This window comes from Grampus griseus (genome assembly GCF_964374135.1).
Source record: "Grampus griseus genome assembly, chromosome: 8".
Lineage (NCBI taxonomy): Eukaryota > Metazoa > Chordata > Mammalia > Artiodactyla > Delphinidae > Grampus > Grampus griseus.
In genome coordinates, this window is record NC_139002.1 from 63,320,461 (window position 1) to 63,348,305 (window position 27,845).

General features: G+C 51.3%; 1 protein-coding gene across 8 annotated transcripts in view; it reads left to right on the plus strand.

Moving 5' to 3' along the window:
* The window catches only part of PPFIBP2 (PPFIA binding protein 2), a 147,682-nt gene extending 123,717 nt beyond the window's left edge, over positions 1–23,965 (plus strand). For 3 of the 8 annotated variants that reach the window (XM_082659341.1, XM_082659342.1, XM_082659343.1), the window contains 15 exons: positions 981–1,038; positions 1,968–2,009; positions 5,803–5,941; positions 7,098–7,130; positions 7,560–7,701; positions 8,382–8,510; positions 15,494–15,644; positions 15,927–16,038; positions 16,252–16,340; positions 16,652–16,774; positions 17,978–18,103; positions 18,769–18,957; positions 19,939–20,115; positions 22,266–22,331; positions 23,489–23,963. In XM_082659341.1, the coding sequence (XP_082515467.1) occupies positions 981–1,038; positions 1,968–2,009; positions 5,803–5,941; positions 7,098–7,130; positions 7,560–7,701; positions 8,382–8,510; positions 15,494–15,644; positions 15,927–16,038; positions 16,252–16,340; positions 16,652–16,774; positions 17,978–18,103; positions 18,769–18,957; positions 19,939–20,115; positions 22,266–22,331; positions 23,489–23,557 (1,645 nt within the window). In that variant the 3' untranslated portion in view covers positions 23,558–23,963. Of the gene's footprint in view, positions 1–980; positions 1,039–1,967; positions 2,010–5,802; positions 5,942–7,097; positions 7,131–7,559; positions 7,702–8,381; positions 8,511–15,493; positions 15,645–15,926; positions 16,039–16,251; positions 16,341–16,651; positions 16,775–17,977; positions 18,104–18,768; positions 18,958–19,938; positions 20,116–21,355; positions 21,495–22,265; positions 22,332–23,488 lie in introns of all 8 variants that reach the window. The other 5 variants (XM_082659339.1, XM_082659340.1, XR_014297056.1 and 2 more) reach the window with 4 other exon arrangements.
* Positions 23,966–27,845: the final 3,880 nt, after the last annotated feature.

Consider the following 27,845-nt stretch of genomic DNA (forward strand, 5'->3'; position numbering starts at 1 on the left):
AGGTTACGGGGATCTGGAGCTTTGCTGCCGAGAGCAGGCTGCCTTTCAGCCTAGGTATCTGGGGAAGACAGCCGCAAGCGTGGTGGGAGCTTCCCCAGAAGGGCACTGAGTCTTCAGAGGTCTGAAGCCCGTGCACTCTGACCCCCATTTCCAGAAAGCCATTGTTCCCTGAGCCTTTAGCCTCAGGGGAAAACGGCAGCGTCAAGGAGGGCCACTGGCCAGTCCTTAGTTTTGCAGAAGAAATTTGGTTGATGAGTTCACTCAGAAGTCGGCACTGAGTGACCCACACTGACCAGACTCACAAGAGACGAATGTACTAACAGATGCTGCTTTATTCATATGAACTGAGAAATATCACTGCCCAGGAGAATTGACACAAGGCAACCCTGTCGCCTCTTCTCTATCCAGTTGGTGCCCTTCTCTGCACAATAGCCCCGGAGAAAGCAAATTCCTCTGAGCAGACTGCTCAGGGCATACAGAGACAGAGCAGAGGGTTGAAGGATCCTAGCAGGTGACGCTTTGGAGCTGTGGCTGATGCGCTCGTCTCCACTCCAAGGCAGCACCACCTCCCTCGCTGGGTTACTGTCAGACTCACAGACGAGGCAGTATTGGCTTTTGACTCCACAGACGTTGGCCTTCTTTTATGACCACACAACAGCCAGCTCCCACCAATACCACTGAATTGCGTGTATTCAGGGTTTTTGAGGAATGCCAAGGACTTTTGATTTGGATTTCGGTGATGCTCTCATGCCCTCACCAAGACATTGTCAGACCAGGCCATCCCCAAAGTGGGCCGTTCTCATCTTACGTGTAATGGTTATGATGAGAGGGTGTTTTGTTTTGTTTTTTTTCCTGCCCTTGACCCTAAGCCCAAGATAGACTACCAGTTAAACATTTGAAGTGTCCTCTGCGCGAATGATACCACGCACCTCCTTCTCCAGTTACTGTTTCCTTATTGACTTTCTTTTGTGTTTTTCCAGGGCTCAGAAAAAACTCTCCTGTAGTCTCGAAGACCTGAGAAGTGAATCCGTGGATAAGGTCAGCCCGTCAGTCTATCCATAAAGATGTCTGAGTTATTTCTTTGTGCCCAGCACAGTCCTGGGATTCACAGGCTGGGTGCTGTCCCTACCTCGTGGAAGCTTTTATCAAGTTTGCTGGGCAGGCAGGAATTACAGGAACATTCTGAGAAAATGTTCAGGTGCAGTGCAGCCCAAGGCATCCTAGAGGCAGGGCAAGTCAGGACACGCTACCTAGAGCTGGTGAGAGAAGACGCTGAGGTGGGCATGGGCAGGGGAAATGGTGCGGAGTAGGAGGGAGTAAGGTCAGAGCCACGAGTCAGATGGAGCCAGAGGACATCTCGAATCCGGGCCCTGTTTCTCCAGGGCACTTGGGAGTGTTGCACAGATTTTGAATGAGGACATAATGTGGATAAAGGAGACCCCGGGGGTGGGTTATGGGATAAAGTAGATTGGAGAGGAAGCTTTTTAAGGAGTCTAGAAAGGCATGAGGAGGGCTTTGTGGCCCCTGACCAGGTGGGTAACCCCCATGCTGAAGGGGGTGGGTCACAGGCTCTTAAGCAGCAAGGTCATTGAAGATGCAGGGGTCCTGCCCTATAGACAACCTTCAGTGACCTTGCCGCATAGATCCCTCGATGTCCAGCAGTACGCCAGACTCCCTGGTGATACAGTAGAAAACCAGGAAGGATGGAGCTGGCAGTGGCTTTGCTCCCACGATCACGTGCCTCTCGCTCCCCCAGTCAGATTGCTGGCAGCTGCCTGGGGACATGTGTCCACGAGGTCGGACAGTGACCTGTGTTTGCTCCACGGATGGTGATGATCTGACATAAAGACGGGGAGGAAGGGGTGAGCCTGGCAGGTTCAGGCAGGCAGGTGGCCCTGAGTTGCTGTTGTGACTAACGCAGTTCTCCTTTTCTCCACATAACTGAAATCCTCCTTGCCATCCCATAGTGCGTCGGTGGGAACCAGCTGTCCCCAGTGGTAGAACCCAAGGTACATTAACCGCATGTCCCTTTCGTCTATGTGAGCTTGTGCTGTTTGCCAGAGGCTTTTCACTTAGCAAGTTACAGCTCTGGTAACCTTACGATATGTTAACCGTGAGGGGTATCAGGGTGACAGGAACGACGAAACTTCCTCTCCTGTTTTCTTTTTATGTGCACCCAGCTGGATCCTGTGCTTTCATCTCTATTATCTGTGGGATAGGATTTCTTATCATCTCCTCCATCTTATAGGCTCTAATAATTCCTCTTTGACAAGGCAAAGTAGATCTGATCTTTGGGAAGGGGGATATTATGATCTCAGCACACAAGTAGAGGTATATGACAGCTCTCATCCTTTCTGCGCTGATAAGTCATGATTTAAAAAACCCAGGAGCACTTCCCTGGTGGCACAGTGGTTAAGAATCCGCCTGCCAATGGAGGGGACACGGGTCCGAGAAGATCCCACATGCCGCGGAGCAGCTAAGTCCATGTGCCACAACTACTGAGCCTGCGCTCTAGAGCCCACGAGCCACGACTGCTGAGGCTCACGCGCCTAGAGCCCGTGCTCTGCAACAAGAGAAGCCACTGCAATGAGAAGCCCATGCACCGCAACGAAGAGTAGCCCCCACTCGCCGCAACTAGAGAAAGCCCGCACGCAGCAACGAAGACCCAACGCAGCCAAAGATAAATAATAATTAAAACAAACAAAAAACCCAGGAGCACACTCAGCCTCAGGTGCAAGGATCCTTCTGTAGCGTCCCCTCACATGGGTGTCTGGCCCTTGCTTTCTGTGACTGAGAGCTCATGACATTGTAAGACACCCCCTGTGTTCTCTTCCAGCTCTGTCTGTTAGATCCATCTCTGGGCTTCCCTAGAAGGAGCATCTGCGGCTCGGCTCTCGCTGTGGAGTCCGTGGAGGGAGTCAGTCTCCCCTGCTCCTCACAGCTCTAGAACTGCAGTCCCTCAGCCCCTCTCTGCGCTACCATCTTCTCATGTGCACAGGGCAGAAGCCCTTAAAGTTTCTATTCTGTCACCTTAGGATGAGCACCTGGTCCTCGCTGCGTGCTCTGCGTCGTGCCCTGGGCCACACTTGAGCCTAATATTGTAGATGGGGTCTGCCCCGTGCACGCCTCGCTCCAGGGACTGAGGTCGTGGTTACTGCTGTCGCTCCAGACCCTGGGCAAAGGGTAATTCTCTGCGCCTCTGTTTAGTTCTGTCCTCGTGTGCTAGGCCAGAGGCAGGAATTGTTATTCTTTATTTAGAAACAATAAAACTGAGGTTCTGAGGGCCTCAAGAGAGTGAGGGTTTGGCCCGAGTCGGTCTGACTCACAGCCTGGGGTCTTCCCGCTCAGGTGTGCTACCTCTGTGCTGTTTTAGGGCAGCTGGGTCACCAGCCACATCTGCTCCTTGCCCGAGATTTCCATCCCCCACTCCTGTAACCAGGGTTATTCTTCTCAGAGACTGCAGGCACAGAACCGACCTCGAGCATTTGTTTCCTCTGTGTCGTGTTCCGATGTTGCACCCCTTTCTCCAGCAGTGAGTCCTTCCTTCCTAGCTTCTCTTCTTGGCCGAGCAGAGCTGAGAGAGAGCCCTTTCTGTTGCCCTTGGTTCCTTTCATCGTCTTTCTCACAGGTCTGGGCCGCCTTTGAAGCCCGCCTTACAGGAGGCTCTGCCCTCTTTACATCTCAGTTCCTCAGCGACCTCCCAAGGCAGCCCACATGGGAGGCCTTGGTTGTCTCTGCCCTGCCTTAGGGAGGCCTGTGTGATGATGCAACAGGAGATCTGTTCCTGAGCCCTCCCCACTCCCACATCTCCTGTATAATCTGGAGCTGGGAGACATGCCCTTCAGTTCTTGAAACTTTTTGAATTCTGCCTTCCCCACCATCAGTGGTTCCCGGGCCTGACTGTGTGTCAGAATAATCTGAGATTCATTTCAAAAACACAGACTCCCGGGGTGCCCTGCCAGAGGGGCTGATTCATGGGTGCGGTTGGGCCCTGGGAATTTATATTTACAAGTGTCCCAGGTGATTATGAAGCAGCCCTGGCATGGGCTAGTATTTGGAAACTGTTGGTCTTGACCACAGGTCTGATCAGGTTCAGCTGTACCTCATGGGTCATCATGAATTTTAAAATTGTGTGGTCTCCATCTTTTACGGTTCCAATTATTTCCACTTCACCAGCCAGTTCCTTCAGAATCCTTTGAAAATTTAGCCCACTATTCTCGTATCTCTCCTTTCTGAGATGATTTATAGAGGATTAGTATTCAGTGTTCAATAACTGAATTGGATTTCAAACAATTTCCAGGACATGCCTTTATAAGCAAACTGAATTCAGAAATTTATTGGGCACTTGGCTTTTAACTAAATGAAACTTCAAAAGATGTCGCCGCTGGGGACTTCCCCGGTGGCGCAGTGGTTAAGAACCTGCCTGCTAATGCAGGGGACACAGGTTAGAGCCCTGGTCCGGGAAGATCCCACATGGCACGGAGCAACTAAGCCCATGTGCCACAGCTACTGCAGCCCGTGTGCCTAGAGCCCGTGCTCCGCAACAAAGAGAGGCCACCGCAATGAGAAAGAAGCCCAGGCACCGCAACAAAGAGTAGCCCTCGCTCGCGGCAACTAGAGAAAGCCTGCACACAGCAACGAAGACCCAACACAGCCAAATAAATAAATAGATTTATAACAAAACCAAAAAAAGATGTTACTATCACTGAAGTGTCCCATTACTTTACTGACTCGTCAGTTCTGAAATCGGTTTTGTCTTTCTTCTTTTCTACTTGTCTTCTGGGTCCGGTTAAGTGATCCACAGTTGATTACCTTGGTAACGTTGCTTTGATTTCTCTTTTCTTTTCACTCAAATGCATTCCGCTGTGTTTCCCTCAGGTTTGTGGATGTAGGGCGGCCCATTAAATCCTTCTTGACCAAACAAGCGCCATTCTTCTTCTCCTTTAAATCAACTTGTTTCTCTGCGACCCTTTCTGTGGCTGGGGTCCGAGCACGGGGCCCACTGCACTGGGGCTGAACCTCGTGCAGACTGTGGTCCTAAGTTCCTGGGGAACTCCGTGCTGGCATGTAGCCCTCTGGCCCGCTTCTGCTCACACCTCCCCCCGAGTGTGTGCTTACCATCTTGCTTCACCTTAACCTAGTATTTTTCAAAATAACTATCATCATAATATACAAGTAATAGATAATATTATATATTCTAAACATACAATAAAGCAATAGGTATAGCTTTTTTTTTTTTTCTTGGCGGTATGTGGGCCTCTCACTGTTGTGGCCTCTCCCGTTGCGGAGCACAGGCTCCAGACGCGCAGGCTCAGCGGCCATGGCTCACGGGCCCAGCCACTCCGCGGCATGTGGGATCTTCCCGGACCGGGGCACGAACCCGTGTCCCCTGCATCGGCAGGCGGACTCTCAACCACTGCGCCACCAGGGAAGCCCATAGGTATAGCTTTTATTGGAATTCTGGTCTGTGTATTCAAAGAGCTTGAAGGGTAGTTCACAGCTGTTGATTCCTTGAGCCTCTGAGCGCGAGGCCAAATGGCAAAGGCTTCCCTTTCTGCTTGGACTCGGCTGCAGTCAGCCCTGGATGTGGGCTCAACTCTGTCCCCATCTCACTGTGTGGCTTTGGGCAAGTTTCTTTCTTTCTCAGAGCTCTGATCCCATTTCCTGGCCTGGAATAATCTTTTTGAGGGGTCTTCGAGTCGGCCTAAGTTTAAAAATGGCTCTTAGAGAACGGGGAGTTGTTTCTGCATCTAGAGATTTCCTAACTGGGTTTGAGGCTCTCTCTCCCTCTCCTTCCAATAGGACGGCCCTTTCCTGGTGGAGCACAAGTACCCCACGTTACCTGGGAAGCTTTCAGGAGCCACGCCCAACGGAGAGGCTGCCGGATCTTCTCCCACTGCCTCCCCACATGACCCTGCAGGGAGCGGCCTGCTGAGGCTGAGTGAGTGTCCAGGCGCCAGGCCTGGCGGCCTCTGGAGCCTCGGCCTTGGCATTTCCACTGTTGCACGAGGTCCCTGCACCCCCCGCCATAGCCCACAATTGGAGAACGGGGGTGGGCACGGGTGGCTGGGACAAGTCCTACCTCAGGGTGGTCCCACGTCTAGAGGTGATTGCTGTCTGTCTGGGCACAAGGTTTCCTGCCAGAAACACGTCAGAGCCCAAGAGAACCAGGGTGTGTACCCACCTTCTTTCCACCTGCAATTACTCTACCCCCATTGCCCCTCCTCCTGTCTTCCTTCTCTCTCCACCTGCTCCTGGCCTTCCCGTCATTCCTCTTTCCCTCCCGCTTAGACACCCCCTCCCCCCTCCCTGGCCCTACCCCCTCCTCCTCTGTTCTCCTGATCTCTTTCCTGTCTCCGCCTTCCTCTCTGCAGCCTCCCCATTACCCATAGGATGATACCATGTGCTCTTCCAAGGGAGAGCGTTTCCTTAGAGAAGTGGAATCAGTGGCCACTGGGCAAGGCTGTCAGTCCCCAGGTATCCTTCTGGTGCTTAGCATCTGAAATGGAGGTCTCTGCACAGTAGGCTGGATCTCCCCAATAGCAGCAGCAGATCAGAGGGGCCCAGAGAGGAACATTCTGGTCCCGACAGAGCCGTCCCTCCCCCTGACTCTTCCTCCCTGGCGGAGGAGGGCTCGGCTTCCCCACTAAGGGTTGGCTTCTGCCCTTGGCCAGTCCTGCCTTTGGCTGCAGGAACTCCAGATGAGTATGTCCTAGCGACACTCAGACTGTGGACTTCCTACAGCTTCGGACCATTCTCGTCTGATCTAAGTGAGCTCTGGCACCCACACAGGAGCAGTGGGCGGCCCGGTGTATTCAGTCCCCGCTGCCCCCCGCCCCTCACCGGCCAGGAAGCGACACCAGGAGCGTTCAGTCCCCTCACATAGGGCTGCCTCTCGCCGCCGTGACCCTGTAGGTCAGGCTCAGTCACCATTCACCCCCATCCTTCCTCGTGGGATTAGTTTTCTTTCTGTTTGAGTTTTTCCCTCTTGCTTGATGACTCTTGTTTATTTCTTTGCTTCCCTATAACTCTGTTGGGCTGGACTTTGGCCTCTCTTGCTTCTTCGTGTGGCTTCTCTGCTTCTTGGTTGGCTGGAGATCGTGGCCGGAGTGTCAGTGCCCCCGTGCTAGGTACTGTACCCTTCCAGGTGAGGTGGGGAGCGAGATTCCCTTATTTCCCTCCGGTGACACCCTCCCTTTCCGAAACATTCAGCCACGTCCCCCTCCGGCTCGTATTCCCGCATCTCCCTGGGGGAAAAGAGAGGAAGCTCCTTGCTGGAGTTACCCTGCAAGTTTTGGGACCCCGAACTCTTAGAATTTGAAGACATTCGCTCACCCAGATTTGAAACCTTAAGCTCGCTAACTCCCCAGAGAGAAAACCTGGAGTGTGCCTGAGCCCCTGCTGGTCTCTGAGGTCTTGCTGTAAAGCTCTGTCCTAAAGGCAGAGCTGGGCAGACTTCCTGACTCCCACTGAAGGGCTGGCCCAGGCTCAGGGAAAAGGTTTACAGAGGTCACATTCCTTCTTGTCATTCACATATCATTCCGTTCTTTCAATCTCAGGAGACACAGAAAGTGGTTGGGATGACACTGCTGTGGTCAATGACCTCTCACCCACGTCCTCGGGCACCGAGTCCAGCCCCCAGTCTCCCCTGACACCAGATGGTAAACGGAGCCCCAAAGGCATCAAGAAATTCTGGGGAAAGTAAGTCGGTGATGACCGTAATTATATTGCTTGGAATTAATATTGTCCCTGAGTGGGCAAAACATCTCCATAACCCCCTGTATAATTAGATGCTGGGATAGCAGTGAGTACAGAGTGGTTATGTGTAGAGGAGACCTTGAATCACTCTTTAGGGCCCAGAGAAGGAGAACTATGAACGGAGCCCATTAAATACAGCCGGTTGCCTTACGTGTCATTCATTTTAGGCATCCCTCCGTCCCACAGACCCTAAGCACATCCTCTGAAGCTTACATATGTGCTTTGGAGAGGTACATGGGTGAGACCCGTTTCTTCCTCTGCAGGACTCAGTCTGTGTCTTAAGAAATCTTTGAGGACAGAAAGATGAGTCCTTTCTGGCCCTGCTGACTGAGTCTGTGAAATGAGACACAAACTGGGGCCTCCTCTCAGGCAGCAACCTGCACTTTGACCCCCGGGGAGAGGGGTCCAATCCCAGAGGCAGGGTTAGAATTGAGGCTGGGTCTGGCCAAGGAGCTGTCACAGGTCTTGATGCTGGACCTCTGGGGAAGCACCGGGAGGCAAGGGTTCCATCCCAGTGCCCCAGAGCCCCGGTTATGGCTCGTGAGGCCCTGTGTGGGAGGCGTGCACTGACTACAGGCTTTCAGCCTGCCCTCTGACGTCTCCACGGATCCCTCTCCACACAGAATCCGAAGAACTCAGTCAGGAAATTTCAACACCGATGCCCCAGGGGTGGCCGAGTTTCGACGAGGTGGATTCCGGGCAACTGCAGGGCCAAGACTCTCTAGGACCAGAGACCCCAAGGGTCAGAAAAGGTAAGGCTCCCTCCAGTCCATCTCCAAGGAACTGTGTAAAATCCTGGCTACGCTGGAGTGGGAAGGGGGGCTGGATGCCCCAGAGCCTCCAGAGATGGAAGGCAGGACCCCCTAGTGCAGAGCTTCTCGACCTTTCCCCTTTGACATGTGTGGACATTGCTCACGCTTATTTATAGGTGCACGGAGGTAAAGGCAGAGGCTGCCTATAGCCAGAGGTGCTGGGGCGGGAGGTGGCGCTCCGGCCCCCCTGAGAACCCCAGCAGCTCTGCACATTTGCAGTCCACTCTGGGCAGGGCCTTGGCGTGATAGGTTGAGAGGCTCCGCTGCAGCCATTCAGAGCACAGATGCTGGAGTCAGAGACCTGGGTTGGAATCTCTGCTTAACCACTTCCTAGCAGTGAGCCCTAAACCAGGTTCTGTAACTTCTCTATACCTCAGTTTTCTGACCTCTGAAGTGGGACGGGGGCGGGGGTGGGTCAAAAACAAGTATTTGTGAAAGTTCTTATGAAGATTATGTGAGCTTCTGCACATCTAACCCTGGTATCAGCTGTCTGCCATGCAAGCGTCACCTTCCCCTGGGAGACTGGGGAGAGAGCAGCACCTTCCCCCGGGGCGGGGTCCCCTCCTTCCACACAGACCTCTACAGAAGGGTGCCGGGGTGCCAGTCTGCCCTTATCCCTCATGACACACTGTACCACACCTTCCTGAAGGCTTAACTGGAGGGAGTTGTAAAGGGATCAAAATGGGAAGTTTTGCGTGACTGTTCCCATCAGGCCCTAATGAAAAAGCATCAGTAATGAAACTTTCCCAGAGATCGCCCTGGTGGACCCCCTCCAGTCACCAGCTTTACCCCCCTTCCTTAGATCTCCCTACTCTGAGAAGAGTGCCTCCCTTCCGACTTGCCCAAGTGAATCTTTACTCCTACGTCTTAGGGAAACCCTTTTCTGCACCCTCTGCTCCCATCAGATGATCCCCACGATACATTGTCTCCAGCAGAATATCTCCTAAAGTCTGAGTTGCTCAGCCAGGGTCAGGCTTCTGGGGGCCTTCCTCAGGATTGGACTGTGACATTTTAAATCTAACCAAACAGTGAAAAGTAAGATTTAACCCTCCTAAATTTCATCCCCCTAAGATTGCCATAAACCAGTGCCAAGTGCAGGTAATTACTGAGTAAGATGTGCACCACTCACATGTTAATTCTAGAAACCATACAGTCTAGATCCCAATGAAGGGGGAAGAATGCTTCCCTGGTGCAGCATATCGTTCACAGACCTGACCCCCGCCAAAGAAGGGAGCACACACAGATGCACCCCGCTTCCCCACTCAGCCCCCCTCAGGTCCCTAGGCTTGGCCAGGCGCTCCCAGGTACACACTCAGGACCTTTGGCGAGCATCCCCAGATCCATCCTCCAGGTGCCTTACAGAGAAACCTGAGGACGCGTAGCCTCCTGGTTCTGCTCCTCCAGGATCGTGGAGTGGTGTTTACGCTTCTAGTCGCAAAACATGCTCAGTAAACGTTAGCTTTTAGAGGCTGGAGAATCTAAGCACATGGTCTGAGAAGGCAGAGACCAACTCGGAGACATTAGAAAATGAGCCAAAGGAAGCATATGCATGTAGTCCATGAAGAGAATTCTCATCTGCTTGGCAATCTTCTGGCCTCAGGCGTGAGTGTTTCTGATGGTTCTGAGATGAAAAAATAAAGCCACCAGAGCTTGAGTGATGGATTTTTGTTCCACTTCTGGCTTTTCTTTAAGAATGATTCTTTTTTTTTTTTTGTGGTACGCGGGCCTCTCACTGCTGTGGCCTCTCCCGTTGTGGAGCACAGGCTCCGGACGCGCAGGCTCAGCGGCCACGGCTCACGGGCCCAGCCACTCCACGGCATGTGGGATCTTCCCGGACCGGGGCACGAACCCGCGTCCCCTGCATCGGCAGGTGGACTCTCAACCACTGCGCCACCAGGGAAGCCCTAGGAATGATTCTTGAAGGGGGAATCACTGGTCAGGGTGTAAAACTTTTCTAAGACCCTCAGGTATTTTTCCTTAGGGCCCATCCACCATCTTACAAGTCCCTTTGGTATGGGGCAACCAGCGTAGGGAACCTTCTCTGCCGAAGGCGAAACTGCAGTTCAGCCACAGGGTTGCTTTGTTTGGGTGTCTTTGTGCTTTGTAAACAGTAGCAATGGATGACAAGGAGAAAGGGAATGAAGGCCTGATGAGACTGTATGTTTATCACCGCTCTGCTTACGGTAACAAAAATGAGTTTGCTGGTGGGAAGGAAAGGCTTTTATTACTCTTAAACAGAAATGTGATCTAATTATATGCTAATGTCCTCTGGTATTTATAGTTTGTAGATATTTAGGTATAGCCTTAAAAAAATTTTGTCACCAACATTCCTATAGGAAGTCTGTTGTTACTGAAAATTTCCAGTCCCAATCCGTTTTTTCCAGTGAAACAGTTGTTTTTTAATATAACACTTGATAATGACATTTCATAGGAACTCTCCCTCAGGTTATAAGAGTAAATTTTTTTATTTTTTCCCCATTTTGCTGATTTACGTTCTAGTCGGCACTGCTGTACAGTGAGTGCTTGTTGCACCTACAGCCTTGTCAGCATTGTTATTGCAGCTTTTGTTTAAAGTTCTAGTTTTATAGACCTCCAAAAATTACATTTTTATTATTTAGTTTACACGTTTGTTATCTTATTTCTTCTTTTGTGAACTGTGTGCATTTTTGCCCATTTTTATTTAGTTATTAGTATCTTTTATTTAATATCTTTCTTATAGATTTCTATCTGTTCTCTACATATTAAGATACTAAGCCACATCTAAAAGTTGTAACAAATTATTTTTTAGGTTTGTTGCAGAATTTACTTGGATATATGAAATTTTCAGGTTTGTGTATAATGAAGTTCATCAACTTTTCCTTTGTGATTTCTTTCATTATTTTGTTTTAAAATTTTTTGCTGATTGTTTAAAAAACTGGTTTTAAACTATGAGTTTAAAAAAGTGATTTTTTAAAACTTTACAAGTCATCTATTTGGGGATTTATTTTGGTGTGTGGTGAGAGAGGTTTTTTTCCCCCAAGAGAAAGCAGAGTGTAATGTTTAAGTCTTGAAAGCCACATGGCCGGATCCCATCCTTGTGGAGGCGTTTTCTGAGTTTGTCTACAGAGTGTATTGCCCTTAGGGACTCTAGCTTATGAGGGGTCTCTGATCAGACTGCTTCCCTGCTTCAGGCCCCATTTTACTGCCTTTCTCCCATATTCACTGTCAGTGTCAGGTTTATCATGAATGTAAGGAAGCTTAAGCTTCAACGTCAGTTACTTGCCTAGACCCCTTCCATGGTCCAGAGAGGGTCCAACCGATGTATTGACAAGGCCGTGTGTTTTGAAATATTTTCATAAGTAAGATATTTTAAACAGTTTTAAGACTGCTGACTCTTTACTCCAACTTACCGTTGGTCTAATATCTTTGCCTGATATCAGACGATGCTGGAATACCCATGGGCATTTTTGGGATCTGGCTATGGGGAGGTTGAGCTGGGGATCCATTTAGTTTGGGTTTAATGGGATTATGTTTATGTGGCTTGCAGTCACTTCATGTCTGGTTTACTTAGGTTTAGTTAATTAGCTGTCCTACTATAAAAATGGCTTCCAATGTGCCAGTGTGCCCAGCATTACTGATACAAAGATGCAAAGTCAGAGATCTTGTACCAAAATGAACTTGTCCTCTGGCATTTGGTTTCAGAAGTATGGGGTAGTGGAAAAAGAAAGAACATTTGAAATTTGCAAAACCAGAAGCCAGTCTGTGGAAATTCTTTCCAATCATCAGATTTGCCAAATCCTCAGCAGGAGCTTCGGTTCTCTCAGATGCTTAGTCAAAACAGAAGTCCTCTCTTTTCAGAAATGCACTTACTAAGGAAATACATACATACAGTTGTAAGTGTACCCTGTGTTCTCCGTCTACCATGGGAATGGCCTATTTGATAAATCTCACATCATTTTAACTGCAATTTGGAGGGATGTTTTGGAACATGTCAATAAAACAAGTGGTTTGGCTGTATATGAAAGGTACTTTCTCTGTCATCTCTAAATTACTTAATAGCATGCTCAGCTGTGGCCCTGGACAAGAGTATGGGAGACCCTGGCACTGACAGAACCCCAGGAGTTAGGGAAGCCGGGTCTGCTACTGTAGGAGCAGCACAGGCTTAGGAGAGCAGAGACCACTCACAAAGGGGGAAATGGGAAGACGATCGAGGGTAGAGGAGCATCAGAGCTCTAGGGTGTTATGAAAAGGTCTACAGGACAGAGGCTTTCAAATTACAGTCTCAAAAACACTTATTTCCCCTCAGAACTGAAATATCCCTCTGATACATAGAATATTTGTTTCCTTCCAATTCCCAGAAACCAGAAAATAAATGAAATTGAAAATAGGATATGAAATAAAGGTGATAAAATGAGCATTGAAATTGAGAAACTATTCTGATAATTTAAAAAAAAATCCCAGATCAAACCAAAAGCAATCATTCACTAAGAGCAACAGATAAATTCCAAACAAAAATAGTAAATAGGTTCCTAGAGTGTTGTTCATATAAAGTGAATTATATGAACACATTGGCAAAAGATGAAAATTTCTTGCTGATTTTACATGATATACTGACATTGACCAAGATGATGTTGCCTAATATGCAACAGCCACAAGGACATTAAGTAAATGTTATCAATTCAAAGAATAGAATATTTAAGATTAGCACTAAAAAACTTGAACGCTATGGAATTTTACAGCTCGCATCTAAAAGACAATTGATAGAGGTTTTCCTAAATTTGATGATTCTAAAAATGTATTTGACAATACCATTTATAAGTTGTGAAGCTAAAACTTAAAAAAAACTATCAAAATAACAAAAGAATATTGGTCAGTCATGCTAGAAGAAAGATGGAAAGCTTCTCACAGAAAATATAGCCCCACCCCATCCACTCATTCAAACAACTGCAGATCGGATTTCCACTGGTTGAATCCGTGGATGCGGAACCCGCAAATACAGAGGGCTGAGTGAACTACGCCATTTTATATAAGGGACTTGAGCATCCCTGGATTTTGGTGTCTACGGGGATCCTGGAACTAATCCCCTGCAGATACAGAGGGACATCTGTTATAGAGTTGTTGACATATGATAAAGCGAAGAATACGCACCCCGAACGTGAAGGTCAAGTACTATAGAGGTATAGCTAGGAGTTAATTAATAAAAATATTATTTTTCTGGATTTCATGATCTTTTTCAGTTGGATTAGATTTGTAATTTTTTGTGATTTGTTTTCTTATTCTAAATAGTCATTTGGTTCCTAATTCCATATTCAAACTGTGTACTTTTCTTAGCGGGGCCCCCAAATTTTATAAGTTCCAGTTTTCGCGAAACCTGGATCTGCACCTATTCATGATTCATTAAAACCCAGGCTCCAGGCTGAGTGACCAGCACCTGCTCTAAGGTACACATCATCTCCAGCACTTGTTCTAGAATGGTGCTTTATGGTCATCCTGGCCCTTTCAGGAACACCCACCCTCACTTTAAGAAAATTTTTGATGCCTCATCTAGGCATTAAAAAAAATTTTTTTTTTTTTAACCATTTTAGGAATACTTTCTTGGAAGGAATCTTTTAGAATAGCTAGTCTTCTATATTCCATGAATCCTCCTTTAAAAAATGAATATAGGGCTTCCCTGGTGGCGCAGTGGTTGAGAGTCCGCCTGCCGATGCAGGGGACACGGGTTCGTGCCCCGGTCTGGGAAGATCCCACATGCCACGGAGCGCCTGGGCCTGTGAGCCAGGGCCGCTGAGCCTGCGCGTCCAGAGCCTGTGCTCCGCAATGGGAGAGGCCACAACAGTGAGAGGCCCGCGTACCGGGAAAAAAAAAAAAAAAAAGAATATAAAGTTGCTTTGTCAACCTCCATGTCCCCCCTGCCCCCAGGAGTCAACTTGGATTTTGAGTGTACCATTACCTTTACACTTTAAATGAAATTGATGTCTTTAAGAACTGATGGCTTTGTAATACCCAGGCTTCCTGTCTAGGAAGATGATCTAGCTCTTCATTTATTCATGTCTTTTTTTATGCTGCTTAGTTGTGTGTCATAGTTACCACCTCCCCCCATCCCCACACACGGTTACACAGGACCCACACATTCCTTATAAAGACAGATCCCAGACATTTCATAATTTTGGTTGCTGTGAGTGGATTATTTGAACAAAAATGTTAGTATCTGTGCATTGATGGTATATAGAAAATTGTTGATTTGTGTATGTCATAAACATTAGGAGCGTGTGTATTTATAACCCGCCACCTTCCTGAGTTCTCTTGGGTTTTCTAGGTGGGCAATCATATCATTTGAAAAGAATGGCTTTCTTTTATTTCTACCTTTCTAATAGCTATATTTTTATTTTTGTCTCTTCTTATATTTGCTGCAACTCTCAGACTAGTGTTACTAATGTGATAAAAAATACTCTTTTATTAACTTTAATGTGAATGCCCCTAGTGTTTCATTAGTAAACAAGGCATTAACTGTTGTTGATTGGAGGAAGGTTTTCTGTTTTTTTTTTCTTAATGTTAGATACGCTTTGCCTAGTTTTCTAAGGATTTTCCTGAACATGGTATTAAGCCCTGTGTAAAACACGATTCAGGTGTGGATCTTCATCCAAATGGGCTTCGGCTCGCGTGCATGTGTATGTGGACTGATAGCACACGTGAGCACAGCTTCCTGAGGAGCATATAACTGCCCCAAGCTCCCGGCAGCTGCAGACCTGAGATTCAGACCAGGGGTTATCCCGGGAAACTCTAGAGTCTACCTCCGATGAGTGCATTGTCGTGGGATTTTGTTCAACTGGATCCCACGATGGGGGGTTTTGTTTAAACCTAGTCCCTTTTTGTGAGGCGCTGTTATGTTCAGCTGGAGCCCAGGCTCTCCCAATAACTGGGTCGTGCTGTTTCCTGCTTCCCAGTGATACCAACGGCCCCTTCGCCCAGTGGAGCACAGAGCGTGTGTGTGCATGGCTGGAGGACTTTGGCCTGGCTCAGTACGTGATCTTTGCCAGGCAGTGGGTGACTTCTGGCCACACGTTACTGACAGCTACCCCTCAGGACATGGAAAAGGTAAGGGCTGAGCCCTGGGCTAGGAGGCTCCCATCTCTCCCCAAACCAGCGCACAGGGAAGTGAGGCCCCCCACTCCTCCACTGCCCACCCACGCCCACACACAGGAGAGTTGACAAAGGAGGACGAGATTCTCTCTGTCACTTCAGGTTGATCCCAGGGCGCTGGGCAGAGGTCCGCTTCCATGCTCCACCCAGGTGGAGTACCTCCACCGAGACACAGCATCCTCTGAGGGCCAGGCTGCCTGCCGAGATTTCACATCTGTCTTCATCTTTCACTTTCAGGAGCTGGGAATTAAGCACCCTCTTCATAGGAAAAAGCTGATTTTAGCAGTGAAAGCTATCAACACCAAGCAGGAGGAGAAGTCTGCACTACTGGACCACATCTGGGTGACACGTAAGGACAGGCATATGTGTGTTATGTTTCTGGCAGCCCCCTGGGAATGCGTGCCTCAAAGACAGCTGTGTCCTTGGGACAGGCAGACGGATTACTAAACTTTAGGGGAAATATAGCTGGAACTCAGAATGATAATGTGCTGCTGCCTTTTTTTTTTTTTTTTGGCGTCCACAGTCTTCCATTTTCACAAATTTCACTTCCCTGTTTCTGTAGGTTGGCTCGATGATATTGGCTTACCCCAGTACAAAGACCAGTTTCACGAATCCAGAGTCGACGGGCGAATGCTGCAGTACCTGACTGTGGTGAGGATCCTTCCTCCAGTGTTCAGTTGTCCCTGTGAACACCCAACTCAACTCAGGTGTCCCCATGGCGGTATTTAAACGTGATTCCACACCTCCCTCATATCCCTCGGGTCTAAAACTGTGTCGTTCGTCACATAAGAGGTCCCAATTAGCAGAGTACGAACCATTGCTCCAAGGAAAGCTGTTACGTGTCCACATGCATTCCTGACGTGTAGTAGACCACTTGTCTGTGTATGGTCTGGGAAGGAGCCTCGGTGGGTGGGTGTCACTTTGGAAGCTCTGGTTCATCAACCAAAACTTTACTTTTCCAGAATGATCTACTTTTCCTAAAAGTCACCAGCCAACTACATCATCTCAGCATCAAATGTGCCATTCACGTGCTGCATGTCAACAAGTTCAACCCTCACTGCCTGCACCGGCGGCCAGCTAATGAGGTGAGGCAGGACACTATATCTGTCCAGGTAGCCCTGAGCCGGGACACCTGTAAGATCGGGTGTGAGAAAACCAGAATGACATGGTCATAATGTGGCTGCATTTTGGCCCATGGTGCTGCGGATTCTTCCCTTTACTAGGGCTTCATGGTGTCCCAACACGCCTGTGGCCTGAACTCTGCGTCCCACAGCAGCCACTAGCCCTCCAACTCCTCCCTCCTTTTGGGAGACATATGCTATGGGCTGGAGGGCAGTAGCAGCAAGTCTTTCAAAGCCATCATAGTGATTAAAGGAGATGAGGAAATGGAGCAAAGGGGAGGGAAGGGCGAGACAAAATGGAAAGACGGTGTCCAAGTAGGCAGAGGAGAGACGAAGAGGAACCCATAAGTAACCAGACATTTCAGAACAGATCTCCCTACTCGCTGGTAGAAAATTAACTGACCTCCAGGCCTAGGCGCACAGGGAATCCATGATCAGGTTTTGCTAGAGAAGAAATGGTGGAGGTAAACACAGCAACCCAAATCCTGGGGAATTCCCTGATAATGTTTCAGGAACCCCGGAGTTCTGGGTGGGCCCCAAAGCTGCAGGATTGTCAGTCACACCCCGTCTCCTATGTTCATGGGAGCCAAGACTAACCCTGCTGTAAGAGTAACTCAGCTTTCCAGGGGATTAAAAATTCATCTCTCTACTCTCCGTCCCCTCTTTTCTCCCTGTTGCACAAACACATTTTGAACCTTCTATATGTTAGGCACACTGCTGGGCATTTTGAAGACCCAGGTGCCACTTGAGGGTACTCAGGTTTAAGTATCTTAACATGTGTTCTCCCGAAACATTTGGCCACACCAGTGAGATCTCGATTCTATAAAGCACTCAGCTCGTAACTGACGGTCCTCTTTAAAGTTCTGTTGAATCGCTGAATGAATAACTCCATGCTCTCGTGTGTGAGTCCCAAAGTAACCAGAGTCAGGGAGTAACGGGATTCTGGAATCAGATATCTCAGTGTAGAAGTGCAAGTTCAATGAGAGCTTTATTTCCTGGAAACTGGGAGGGCTCTCAGGCAGCTGTCCTGGAGGCCTGGGTCTGTAGGCGTAAGGATCGTCTTCGGCAAGGCGTTCGGGGCCGGCTTACTCACAGGGACTGGCTCCACAGAGGACCCTGGTAGGACCTGTAGGCCTAACTTCTCCACTCTCCTTCTCTCTCTTACAGAGTAACCTTTCTCCTTCAGAAGTTGTGCAGTGGTCCAACCACAGGGTGATGGAATGGTTGCGGTCCGTGGACCTGGCGGAATATGCGCCCAACCTTCGTGGGAGTGGTGTCCACGGAGGTCTCATTGTGAGTGGCTCTTTAGGCTGGTCCGCCTGCCTCGGTGACACCTGGGGTATTCAGAAACTGATGTCTTAAGGGCTAGACAGGCATCCCAGTAAGAAATGTTGATACTTCATCTGAACCCCTTGCATAAATTGAAGTCTCAAAGTAGAATTTGATCATTTGTGGCTGAGAATTAATAGATTTCATGCAAACAAGATGGCTTCTGGAAAGACTTTCCGAGCCACAGACCCAGAGGAGTCCAGGAAAAAGGGGCTGCGTGAGAACCGCCTGTTAACCAGGCAGCTCCAGCTGCTGCTGGAGGAACACAGGGCTTGGGAGGGAGGGGGAGGCCACCAAAATGTACCCTCCTGCTTGTCATGAGACGATCTGCCTCAGCACTTATCTGTCAAGTGGCAAAGCCAGCAGGGAAAGGAGGAAGGGGTGGCCCAGTTGTCCTCCAGATAGACCCTGGGAGACAGCCTTATCTAAGAGGGCACAGCTCTCTGCTGGTTGGTCACAGAGCCAGGCCCGGGGCCAGGGAGACAGAGGGGAGGGGGACACGGGACAAGTGGGTGAGCCTCAGCCCCTGCCCCGGGGCCACCCGGGCTCCTGGGGGCCTGTTTCTCAGTGTCATCACCTAGAGCCACCGGTGGTCGCCGCTGGGTGGCTTGTCTGTGGTTTCTTCTTAGATCCTGGAGCCACGCTTCACTGGGGACACGCTGGCCATGCTTCTCAATATCCCCCCACAAAAGACACTCCTCAGGCGTCACCTGACCACCAAATTCAATGCCTTGATTGGCCCTGAGGCTGAGCAGGAGAAGCGAGAGAAAATGACTTTACCTGCTTACACGCCGCTGACCACCACAGCCAAAGTCCGGGTGAGTCGCCAGGCCCTTTCTGGGGTGGCCACAGGGGCCTGCCTTCTGGCCCTTGAGTTGTGTAGCAGCTGACCCAGTGCCTGGAGCCAAACCCAAGTGGGCTGCCTGGACAAGGAGGCTCTCTTGGCTTCTGCCTTGGTTTCTACCTTCGGTTTGATTTTGTTACTTTTGTTAGCCTAGTTCCCGGCCACTCTTGAGTCCAAGGGTGCGCAGGTTTCTTTACACAGAAGTGACATACAGGCAGCATGGGGTCCTCTCTCCCGACACTGCCTTGACTCGCTGTGCAAAGCAGACAGGCTCCCGCGTGTGGGTTCCCTGTGGTCAGACCCATCTGCATTCCACATGCCACGTGGGGTCCTGGTCCAAGCTGTCTTGCCAACATAAGGAGTGTCCCTGTGGGTAGCCAGCCGTGGCCACCTTGTGCTGTGGAGGTGGCCAGCACACAGCCATCCAGAGGTCCCGAGGTCATCCAAGCACCAGCGCCGCTCACTGGGGCTCTGAATCCCACAAAGCCCGTTCCACCTGCCTGAGCTGTCCTGCCAACTCAGGACAAAGCTGGAGCAGGGAGGAAGGGCCGCCTAGGGCTGTCCGTGTGGCTTCCCAAGGTGCTGTGAACAGAAGGCAGGGGGTGCTCCACGTGTGATACCAAGTCCTCTGTGCGCAGCCTCTGTACAGACTGTGGCAGCCTCTGGGAACCCCCAGTTCCCCCGGGGAATGTGAACATCACTAGTGGGACAGCAGGGCAGGAGCTTCAGGCACGGCATCCTGGAGGAGCAGCCCTACTTGCTCACGATGATTTATCTGTTGGCTTTTCCCCAGAAGGGCAATTGCTTACAGGAGCTCTATTTTGTTAAGAGTTTTTCTAGAAGCAGTTTGCCTTATTCCTTTCCTCGTCGGCCTGTCCTAAAATGCATCGTCAGTAGGAGCTGCACACTAGCTTGATCATCTCTTTCTCATAGTCTTGTATCTGCTGTGTTTTAGCCAAGGAAACTGGGATTTTCACATTTTGGAAACATAAGAAAAAAGAAGTTCGATGAATCGACAGACTACATTTGCCCAGTGGAGCCCAGCAACGGTGTCGGTGACAGTCACAGGGTCTGTATTGGCTACCAGGGCCTCAGCCCCCTCGATGCCCCTGAACTGGATGGACTGGACCAGGTGGGACAGATTAGCTGATGCCTTTGTCACCTGTACTGTCTGTGTGTGCTGAGAGCTCACAGTAACTCCGTGTGTGTCACCATGTAACTGCACCTCACCCCCTGTGTATGTGCATGACTTGCAGAAAACCTTCCAGCCCTTGTGTACCCGTGGGCCAGTCTTTCTCCAAATCCTGAGGGTGGCCAGGTATGGCGCTGCATCTTTGCTAAGGGGCCAGCCTTGGGGACTCGGGAGGAAAGACATAAAGATGCTTGTAGGTTTTCAGTAAGTCTGAATGTCTACCTTCAGCACCAGTGGCAATACCTGAGCTTGGACACAGGTCCGGAGACCACGGACAGTCCCGAGGCTGAGCTCTCGGGCCCCTCGGCTGTGCCCCCGTTGAGGGCAATCCCAAGTGCCTTAGGCCTGTGACCACAGTTTGGGCTGGGGCTGAAGGGACAGCAGCAGGGACTTCTGCCCCAGTGACAGTGGAACTGTTGCGCCTTCCTTCGGAGGCGGTCGCTTCTTTCTGGTAATAAAACCTATATTTATGTAGAAAACAAACTGCACGGCATCTTTGATCTTGTCAAGGGAAGTGAGTTGGGCGCAGCTAGAGATGGAATGCTGCTCATCGCGCAGTTCGAGAGCCAGCGCTGCTGAGCTGCGTCAGGATTTGTAGGTGTCCTGGGTGAGGGGGCGGGAGCAAGGAGGGACCCCCATCCTTTGGAGGTCTGTGGTGTCGCTTTGGGCTCCACTGCCCGGTGTGAAGCCGGGAGGCACTTGGTGTCTCACGTCCTGACTGGAGGTCACATCTGTCGTGCAGACCCCGAAGTCGGTTTCCATTCCAGCGGGATGGGCCACCTAGTGAAGGGGGCGTGGGGAGACCAGGTGGCATTGCTGGAAGGGCCCTCTGTTCTTTCACGTGTTGTGCCGCTCCGCTGTGACTGACTGTGCTGGGCCCGTAACCCCGTGGGGGCTGGTCTGTGTTGGCAGAGCTGGAACAGACCTGTCCCCCTGATTTAGAGGCTGACTAACTGATAATGGGTCTTCCAGACGGGCCTGGCCTGGCCAAGGACAGGGGGAGGGACACACCTGCCAGTCTGGGCTCCTGCTCATGAGATCCCAGTTAGTCCCAGTGCAGCTTTTGGCTCTACTGGGTCCCCGGGCCTCGTCTGCAGAAGCGCGACGGCAGCACCATAACGGTCTGGCGGATGGGGCAGGGCCTCATGACCCCAATCTGAACGCTCTGATTCTGTCCCAGATGGAGGCGATGTGAAGATTTGCTTCTTAAACTACCATGAGTCTCAGGCCATGGCCTCCCGGCCTCCCCTGAAGTCCAGCCAGCAAGAGATAAGGGCACAGGCTTGCCAGCTGGCATGGCCGGAACCACTGAATGACAGGTGCTCCCCGGGGCTGATACCTGGGCACTGCAGTTTAGAGCCACAGTCAGGGCGGGCTTTGTCCCTTGTTTCTTATCGTGTCCTGGTGGGAGAATCTCCGCACGTGCCTGCTTGCAAACCCCGCATGGAACTGTTATGTCACTAGTTCTCTGTGCAGCCTCGAGCAAGGCCTGTACCACTTTGTGGGCCCCAGTTTTCCCACCTATAAAATGATGGATTATACTCGATGCCCTCAAAGGGCAAATCTACAATGTCCAAATAGGTTTGGGGAAGAAGGAGCAGGCCAGCATTTACCTGAGAAGGAGAGGAGGCAGGCTGCTAGGAGTGAGGACGCCCTGGCAGCTCCCTGAGGATGCCTAGCTATGCCTATACTGGGGCATCAGTGTCTGGGATCCTGCTGGTACCAGAAATCTGCAGTGTGTTCAGCACCCTGACGGCCTTCATCCCTGCCACTCTCTGCTCCTGGAAGGAGCTGGAGCACTGAACCTGTGCTAAAGGGCCGCTCTGACAGGGCCCGTCTGTGCCCTGCTCCTGTGTCCCCTTAGTGCTGGCGCCGGGGTGGGGACAAAGGAGAGTGTGTGTGTGATGGTGTGGGACACTGGAGGCTCTGCCTTTCCCCAGGGACAGAAGCAGCATGTGCTCCACCCGTCACTCCTCAGGGCCTGGCCCACTCCTTGCCCGCTCGCCTGAGCAGGATAGGACTTGCATGCCACCTCTGCGAATCACGAGCTCAGTCCACACGTGCTGACCAGGCTGCTGCCCACTTTACAGGTGGCCCCTTCGGAAGGCACCCTGATGCAGATAGGGCTCCTCTCCCAAGACATTCACCGCCTCACGGTAGGACTCTGACCCTCTCTCCACAGTCGGACAGGTGCTGGGGATGCCCCGGGAGTTTGGGGGTGGTGCTGGTCAGCCCCCGGGCCTACTCCAGAGCCTGTGGCGTCAGGGCCTCTGCTGGCGGAGAGCAGATGGGGCCGGGGGCTGGGGCTGGAGCCTGAACCAGGCGAGACGGAAAGCAGCCCAGAGGCCTTCTCTGTTGGCCTGCTGCCAGCCTTGAGCTGAAACCAGCTAAGGTGTGCTAGGTCTCAGGCCCTCTTCCCAGGCCCAAGGCTGGTGAGGAAACCAAGATGCTCAGCAGCTCTGGGTCACCTGCCTCGTCAGCCCAAAGCCCAGGCCTCGCCCCTGGCTTGGTGGCCACTGCTCTGCTCTCTCCATCCATGAGACATATATTTCCTATCATGCCTCTGGCTTCATGGACACCACAGGCACGTGAGCACATCCTGGCATGTCCAGGGGGGACAAGCCATACCATATGAAGCAGCTTGGACCAGGGGAGAGGAGGCACTCTGGAGGGAGGCTGACCTGGTCCCTGTCTGGGACCTCGGGCAAGTCACTCTCTCTCCGAGCCCTGGCTTCCCTATCTGTCAAGCAGGGCTAATATCCTCCTTGCAAGGCTGCTAGGCAGCCCGGAGCTGGTGGTAAAAGGCCAGTCACAAAAAAGATTCACATTGTTGAGGCCCTGTGCCTTCCAGGGCCTCACAGTTCCTAGACAGCCCCAGCACTGAGCCCACCGGCCGCAGCGTCCAGCCCGTTGAGGCCTTTGCTGATGTACTGAGGCAGGTTATGAAGGCTGTATCCCAGGGCAAGATGGTCAAGGAGGGGGCGGGTCTCCCCAAATCCAAACAAGATCACTGTTTTCAATTTGTTTTTTTCTTGGCTCACACACTGAAATGAATTCACCCAGCCTTGCGCTTATCACCTCTATAGGCCTTTGGTGGCCTTCAAATAGCAACTTTACTTCCAAAGGTAGGAGCAATTTATTGTTGACAGTGTTGTCTATTCTGAGCCAACACGTGGGGTGCCTGGGACCCCATGAACTTACAGGGCACTGGAGTCAGGGCCACACCCAGTGCCCCGCTGCTTCCCACATCGTGGCCGCAGGGCAGCCTTGACCAAAACGCTGTTGAACAGTGCCTTCGGCCGTGTCCTTTCAGACCATGCTCAGCCAGGACCAGCTGCTGACCGACTCCCGCCTGGCCGCTCCCAGCTCTGAGGACTGGTGATGACTGTCTTATCGCTGGCAGCCCAGAGAGGCACGTGTGACGGCCTGAGTCTGCTTTGATGGGGAGCTGGCCCATGGCCACCCGTGGAGCCCAGGCTGGGCTGCAGGGCATCTCCAACATGGGTGCTGATGGGACAAAGCGGGGCTGTGGAACAGATGTCCAGGAGGTGGCCCACATGTCTTCAACTGTGCTGTGCTCTTCGTTACAGCTTTTATACCTTTTGTACTTTTATACGTGGACTGCAGACCACTTTTGTGGGGAGGGCGATGAGATGCCAGCACAGACCCAATGACGCACGCCATCCCTGGTGACAGCTGGGGGTTCTTACACCCAAGGGGAAGGGCTGTGAGTCATAAAAGCTTTGCTGGAAAAATAATTCTGAATGTTCTGAGCAGGGCGAAATGGTAGGAAGCCCCCTCCTGGGATGCTTCCATACAGAAACGCGTATTGTATTTCCTTTCCCAGGAATCTGGCTGGAGTGACAGCAGGGAAGGAGTAACGGACTCCCTTCCCGCTGTCCTCAAGCCACCCTTGTCTGCAATGGTGTCTCAGGGCTGTGGGGCCTCCCAGCACCTGAGCACAGGCGTCTTCGAAGCCTTTCCCTTCTCAGCCTCAGAGGCAACTGTCTGATCAAACGGCAACCCCCTCTCCCAGCCACCCCGAGGAAGGCCCTCAGGCACCCACATCAGCGTTTCCACCGCAACACATCTCAGGTACGCCCCACCTCAGGGAGAGGGACCTGCACACGGACCCCACACAGTCCCCTCCCAACCAGCCTTCCCCCTTAGCGATGGTCCTTCTTCCTCCCTCTGGCCTCATCTCTAATTTCCATGGTGGGTCTCCTACTTGGTCCCTCACCCTTCCTTTCCAGTTAGTCCCCTCCAGGTGTTCTCCACCCCATCCCCAGAGGGACCTTCCCAAAGCACTGTTTCATCCTGTTCCCTGCTAAGAACTCAGTTCCACAACTACCACAGATTAGCGTTCAAAAGCCTGAGCTGAATCTTCGGCCTTCCACGCTCTAGCCTGTGCTCCTGCCTTTCCCTCCCCGTGGAATGTGCTTTTCTCCTAGTCTCTGTCACGAAGCTGAATCCTGCCTGCTGAGGTCCAGAACAGCCCCAGCCTCTTTCAGGAAGCCTTCGCTGGTGTTTGTTAGGGTTGGAGGTGTCTCTCTGTCCCACGGTGCTGACCTTGGGCCCGAGCACTTCCTGGCTCACCTTGAAGTAACGTGTCACCTTTCTCCCCTTCCACACCTATCCTCAACACAACCTCACCGAGCACCGCTATGGATGGGTTCCCGTACAGACAGGAGTAAGACCCAGTCCTAGCCCTCTGATGGCCCAGGAGATCCATGATGCTAAGTTCATCCGCTCATTCCCTCACATGTGCAGGTTGAGTACCTCCCATTCTGGGCTAAGGAGCACTGGGGCTACAGGCATGAATGTCAAGGTCCTTGCCTGAGGGTGGGGATGGTGCACTGTGGGAGTACAGATCTGTTTCAGACAAGAGTGTGCTGAACGATACAGATGCTCCAATAGGAGCGCCTACAGCCCCAAAGAGCAAACTGTCATTTTTAATGGAGGGCTGGGGACAAGGACTGAAAAGCCTCCAAGGAGAGGTGCTACTTGAACTTTGAAAGATGAATCCGCTTCCTCAAGTATGCCAGAGGGGAAAGGCACTCCAGGCAGAGGGACCTGAAACAACCCAGCACATCCAAGGAAGTACCCGAGGTCAATATGATGAGAGCAGAATTTCCTGACCTCTGCACTGCTGTCATTTGGGGTTGGGTAAGTCATTGTGCTCGGGGCTGTCCTTGGCCTCTTAGCAGCATCCTTGGCCTCTCCCTCTACGTGCCAATAGCACCCCTCTAGTTGGGACAACCAAAAATGTCTCCCCACAAAATCACCTCTAGCTGAGAACCAGTGGGCCAGAGAATGGGGTCAGAGTGGGAGGCCCAAGGAAGGAAGAATCGGGTGAGGTCAGCTGGAGCCAGATCGAGAAAAAGGCTTTGTAAGCCAGGCTCCTGAAATTTATCTTGGGGACCCAGGGTGTCCGGATACGGACTAGTGAAAGCAGTGAGAGGTTTAAAGCAGGGGACAGGCATGGTTGTGATTGGTGTTTAAGAAAAACATCTGAGGGTAGGACCTTCGATGTGCAGTGCCCAGCATTGATTGCAGTGCCCAGCCTTTCTCTGAGTAGGAAACTCATTAGGATGAGCTCAACAGGTGGACAGACGAAGGCTAAGCTGCCGCCTCCCCCCGTCCACCTGAGAAACGTCCTGTGTTAGGCCACCCCATGGGCACTACACAGCTGTACTTCACAGAATTCTCTCAAGCCATGTTCCTTTCTCTCTCCTGTATCCCTTTGCCCCACCCTCCGACACACATACACGTGTGTAAGAAATCCTGTGACACCAGTTTTTGCAAAAAGGGAACACCTTGGAGTTAAACTCAGGTTTGAAGCCCAGCCCTGCCGCCTAATGGCTGAATGACCTGGGGATAGTAATTTCATCTCTAAGCCTCAGTTTCCACATCTGTAACTTGGAGAACAAAATCCCCACAGAATTTCTGGTTCATTATCAGAATTATATAAAATGAAGAGCGGGTGGGGAGAGCAGCCAAGATGGCAGAGTAAAAAGACCCAGAGCTCACCTCCTCTCAGGAGCACCCCAAAATCACAACTATCTGCAGAACAACCATCAATGAAAAAGACTGGAACCTACCAGAAAGGATCTTCTACAGCTAAAGACAGAAAGAAGGAACCACAACAAAACAGGTAGGAAGGGTGGGCTTGCAACATAATCAACTCCCATTTACACCCCCCCCCACCCCTGCTGAGGTGGGCAACTGAGGTGGGCAACCCGCAAACTGGAGAATAATTATATTACAGAGATTCTCCCACAGGAGCAAGAGCTCTGAGCCCATCAGGCTACCAAGCCCAGGGGTCTAGCACTGGGAAGATGAGCCCCACCAGAGCAATTGTTTTTGAAGGCCAGTGGGGCTTAATTGCAGGAGCCCCCTAGGACCAGGGGAAACAGAGACTCCACTCAAAGGGCACACAGCAAAAGTAATTTGGTAAGAGCTTGGGCCAGACCTACCTGCTGGTCTAGAAGGGGCTCCTAGGGGGTGGGGGCGGTCCACCTGGGGGACAGACACTGGTGGCAGCCATACTGGGGAGCATTCAGGAGGGTGAACATGGCTGATGTTGGCAGCTGACATCCTGGCTCATTAGCTCCAAGCCAGGCCCCGCCCAACAGCCTACTGGTGACAACGCCTGGGATACCTCAGGCCAAACTAACTAGGTGGGGACACAGCCTCACCCAGCAGCAGACAGGCTGCCTACAGACTAAAGAGCCCACAGCTGCCTCTGGGCTCACTACTGCTAGACACAGTGCTGCCCACCAGAGGGCCAAGACCCAGCTCCACTCACCACTGGACAGGCACGGGCCCCTTCTACGAGGAAGCCTGCACAAACCTCTAGATCAGCCTCAACCACCAGGCAGCAGACACCTGAAGCAGGAAAACTGGTTCCCCAACGCAGGCCAGACCCTACCCTGGGACCAGCTGGGCCCTGCCCACTAGCAGACCCATGCAACCTTCAGGACACACAAGACCCCATATCCAACTGTGTCAGGAACTGGTGCCCCTTCCACACATAAGCTCTGGGGTCCCTGGGCACTGCAGCTAGACCCCAGGAAACAGCTCTGCCTGCCAGTATCTGGCACTAACCCCAGCATCTGGCTTCACCTGCCAGTGGGTGGGCAGCAGCCCCAGAGTCTTTGGGACTCTGACTCACCCACCAGTGAGCCACCGCTAGCCCCAGAGGCCCCTAGGGTTTCACAACCAACCAGACTAGGGCTCAACCAAGCCTCCCAGACTGCCTACATGGTCAGTCTACCACAACAGAAGGACCCACACAGCCCTCTTAGGGGGGAACCCTAGAGCATATGGCTTGGGTGACAAGAGGGATGTGCACTGCTGGGACGCATAGGATGCCTCCTGCAGAGGGCCACTTCTCCAAGGTTGAGAAACATAACTTACCACATACATAAAAATACAAACAGCAACATAGACAAAATGAGGCAGTAGAGGAAGTCACCACTGCTGAACAGAAAAAAGGAAAAAGAATGAAAAGAGGATAGGATGTGCACTGCTGGGACAACATCAAGTGCACTAATATTTGCATTATAGGGGTTCCAAAAGGAGAAGAGAGAAAGGGTTTGAGAAAACATTTGAAGAGATAATAGCTGAAAACCTCCCTAACCTGGGAAAGGAAACAGTCACCCAAGTCC